Here is a 4,533-nt window from a genome sequence, read left to right as displayed (position 1 = left end):
ATAACCCAATAACACTCGTTGATCAAAGTGTAGATTGAACTGGACCTCTCTTGAACTTATACTTCGAAATTAAAAGATTTTCGAAATACTAAGTTTATTTATTAATCATTAGAAGTTGTAAAGATGCAGTTTCACAACTCAAGCAGTTGAAACATAAAGATAACTTTGGTGAAATAAGACTTGTAGCTATCATTAGGAGTAAAGATACAGTCTCTCACCTCAAGCAGTTGTAACATAAACATGACTCAGGTGAAATGTGTACTTGGCAATTAGAACTCGTAGCATTTATAGTATTTCACACATTAAACAATTATAGCAACCATTCGAGATTGTAGTATATATATTATTTCACTTATAAGGAGTTGTAACAACAGTTGCAAATCATAGAAAGCACATAACATTGTAAATTTTTGAAACTTTGAGAAGGTTCGTCTTTAATCCCGAAAGCCTCGGTCTACTCTTCCTCATCGCAAGCTTACTAAACATCGAAAATATTCTTAAAACGCATTTACATCTTTACAGTACTTCTTTAACTATTATTAGTATACTAATACAACAAAATTCGTAGCTATTTTGATTGACTTTAAACTGTCTTGGATTACAAATGTTATAGTCAACACGACTCAAAGCAGTAAAATCATTCTTTATCTAAGAAAACTTAGTAGCGAAGAGCTGCCTCATCTTTCAGATACAATCTTTCACGGTAAAGAAATGTTTAGGTATTTGATGTAGTATAGATGTAAATACACGTGACCTATGTCAAAGAAGAATATCTTAAAATACAAACACTCCGAAAAAAGTATTTCCTCACTTTTCACACCTGTTTCTTACTCCATACGTAATCAAATATTCTTCGTTAATTATGGATAAAATGTTAAAATGAATTTTCTGTTTTCACAGCTGGCATGACTGTCATTTGTTTCTTTGTTTTTGTAAGACCATTTCTGTTAGCTGTTTTTATAAGAATAATTTTATGAGGTTAGTGAATCAGTTTGTGAAAAAATTTCTTACCACTTCCTTTTCGTTGTTTTTTACTGTTCTGTTCACTTTCCTGGAAAAGAAGGTAGAAATAGTGAGTAATAATTTACGACTATGTTAACAGCGAGAGTACCTAACTGATAAAACAATGCATTCTAATATATTTAAGTAATAACGGGAGAAAATAATATTTAGTCAATTGTATTCGTTATCGGGTTTTATTCTTGCTCTAAATAGGTAGTTTACTCTAATCAGAAGTTAGTATTAATTGTGTCTCGTCAACTTTCTTTCTTTCATTATATAGTTTAATTATCTTTAAGCATGGAGGAGAGCCTCGAGCTTCGTATTTTTACCTTTCATTTCAGCCTGTTTGATCTGCATAGGAGGAAAAGAAAGACAATATATTTAACTCTTTCCATTAACTAAATCCCTTCCCGTGTGATACGAATGTAAATAAAATATGGAATCACTTGTTTTCCACGTCAGAATTATAAATGTATTTCCCTGTTAAGTAGTTGCAGAGCATGACAGCATAAACAAATTATTAGCCATGATTTTTTTAGACACTGGTAGAAGGTTCAATGCTATCATTAACGATTTTTACGTCTTTGTACTGTCAATGAAAATAGGTCGTCGAAAAGTGAAGAAAAAAAGGAAATTCTTAGTTAGTAGCACATGACGTGGTTTTTACGACAACAAGATTTCCTTACTTTTACTTGTAATTTTTGTTTTTTATTTTATTTACTTTTGCCACGTAAAATTGTCTATAATAGAGTCGATAGACTCTATACGTACGGATGGCCAAGGTACTTAATAGACATAATACAAATATTCACGCTAATAAGCATCGATGATAGAGAGTTTTACTTTAAAAGATGATTGCCATTCACTTTCATTTGTTTTTCTACCGAACAAGCCGAGAAACAAGGCAAGAAACCATCGCTAAGATACGAAACCAGAAAGCGACCAACTCTCCAAGTTTTTAATCTTTCTTCTTCTTTTTCCAGTCGAGATAACTTTACAACTACTTTATCACTAACATCGGTTTAAATCTAAATATACTCTGTGTTTCTTGGCAGTACACAATGTCATCGTTTGGGCGTAATAACTAGTAGTAATTTTTAAAAAATCATAATTCTTGTGTAAACGATATTATCATAGCCCCTTGAAGTTATTTCTTTTACAAACATCTGGTGTTCCTTTAAAAAGCTTAAGGACAAGGTAAAACAGGAATTACAGCCAATAATAGATGAACGTTAAATAACTGTAACAAGTAGAATAGTCAATGTTTTGTACACTATACAATCGGTGTCTTTAGGAAGCCAACCCCTATATTATGTATGAAGTGAAGGAGTAAAAAATCGATATACATAATATTAAATTGTAGTGCACACATTCGTAGAATGCACTAACTTTCAGTCATGGGGGGAAACGTCACAAAAGAAGTGATGAAAAACATTTTGTAAATGTAAAATGATGTAGGGATGGCAGTGCCAAAAATAATGCAGACAAGAATATAAAAATGATACTGCTATACATAAATCATACCTACATGACTTTAAATATTAAAGTTTTTTGTTTATATAGATATAGTTAGCTAATTCTATAATCTTGTTAGATTGTTCTTCATTTCTTGGTAACCTGTGCATTTTGTTAGATTACCGCTAGAGGGTTGACTGGAGAAATAAAGTTCGATAGATACGGATTTCGTTCAGAATTTAATCTGAAACTGGTTGACCTCACCCATGAAGGACTTCAAGAGGTAGGAAAAGTTTTATATTTATACATTCCTTATTTTCTCAATGTAGTTTTTTTTCAAAATTTCCTTTTTGCTCAGATGGGGAACAAACTAAGCACCTATTTCTAGACATAGCAAATTGTAATTTTCTATGTGTTATCAACTATTATCTTCTTTATCAAACAAGCTACAAAACAATCAAGTTTTTCTGTTTGAAATAACTGTTGTTTCAATGAGAATTAAGTAAATTTATTATAAACTTGAATGGGCTAAAAGGTCAAGTTAAGGTTACTATCGTTTGGGGATGGACGTCTCCGGTTTTGAACTGTGGACTAGAGTATAATAAATGGTCGACTTATCTTAAACTGAATATTGGAATTGACTTGACTGTCATTCTTATAACACTCTCACAGGTGAAACTCGAAACACTGACCACTAGACGTCTCTCGAGTCTAAACATTAAAGAAGTTAAATAACAAACGAAAATATAAAATTTCCTAGCGCTTCTTCATAAACAATGATAATATACTTAAGTTGATGAAAGTTTTAAATGATTTTAAAGCGAACTTAGTAAGATTTTACTTTCCCATTATCCTGGCATGGCCTGGAGGCTTGGGCGCTTGATTGACAACCTGTGGATTGCGAGATCTAAACCCATTGCCGAACAGACTCGCCCTTTCAACCGTGGGGACCTAGTAATGTATCAATCAATCCCACTATTCGTTGGTAAAGAGTAGTCCAAGAGTTGGCGGTGGGTGTTATTGTTTAGCTGCCTTCACTCTTGTCTGGCACTTCTAAATTAGGGATGGTCAGCGCAGATGCCCCTCGAGTAGCTTTGCGTAAAATGCAACAAAAGAACAAAAGTTAGTTTTCTGTTAAAAGTTTAACTCCAATTTAATAATATAAATTTATGTCTACCAAATTCTGATGCGCCGGCATGGCCTGGTGGTTAAGGCACTGGACTCGCAATCTGAGGGTCGCGGGTTCGAATCCCTGTCACACCAAACATACTCGCCCTTTCACGGTAAGAGGCTGTCAAGTGGGTTGCATCCTTGACGTAAGAAACAGCTTTAGAAACGATGGCAGAGCAAGTTAACGGGTGCAAGGACTATGAGAAATGAAAGAAAGAAAAAAATTCTGATGCGGAAGTTTGTGCACACTCTACGTTTCTCTAGTTGAAAATAATTACTACGATAATTAAAAACACTCCAACTGTTTTTGCAACAAAAATTATTCAATTATAAATGTATTAAGTTATACAGCTCTTACCTCTTTCGAAGTTGTCACTGTATATATGGTTTTTAAACTTCGGTGAATTTTAATATTTCTGAAAGAAAAGTTCCCATATATAAATACAATAGAGGTAAACAAACATAAATTATATATATACGTACTCTTCTATATTTTATGTATTATATAGTACGCATGTATTATAAAATTTATTGTATCAGTATAGAAAATCACATCAGTATATCTTAAATCTTAGACAACTTTACTAGTGTATATATATATATATATATGAATATTGAATTAATCATATACAGTAGGGCCGATTCCTCTTCATATTCGAGTAATTTCTCAATCATTTACTTATATATGTTTTTGTTTCTACCCATATCATTATACGACAGTTGCATATATTTTGCTAGTTTCTTCTACTTTGTCAGGGAATGTTTTATCATTAGTTTCGTAACAAGTTTTCTCATACTCTATATTGGCGTATACTTAGTAAATGTTTGTTTGTAATTTCGCGCAAGCTACACGAGGGCTATCTGCGCTAGCCGTCCCTAATTTAGCAGTATAAGACTAGAGGGAAG

At 32.7% G+C, this 4,533-nt stretch overlaps 1 protein-coding gene across 3 annotated transcripts in view; it reads left to right on the top strand.

The window, feature by feature from the left end:
* Positions 1–4,533, top strand: part of LOC106464752 (glutamate receptor ionotropic, kainate 2-like) — a 143,479-nt gene that overhangs the window by 115,260 nt on the left and 23,686 nt on the right. For all 3 annotated transcript variants that reach the window (XM_022392550.1, XM_022392549.1, XM_022392548.1), the window contains one exon: positions 2,636–2,740. In XM_022392550.1, coding sequence (XP_022248258.1) covers positions 2,636–2,740 — 105 coding nt within the window. The remainder of the gene's footprint in view (positions 1–2,635; positions 2,741–4,533) is intronic.

This window comes from Limulus polyphemus, unplaced genomic scaffold (genome assembly GCF_000517525.1).
Source record: "Limulus polyphemus unplaced genomic scaffold, Limulus_polyphemus-2.1.2 Scaffold1734, whole genome shotgun sequence".
NCBI classification, from domain to species: domain Eukaryota; kingdom Metazoa; phylum Arthropoda; class Merostomata; order Xiphosura; family Limulidae; genus Limulus; species Limulus polyphemus.
This window is presented reverse-complemented; position numbering and strand designations above follow the sequence as displayed.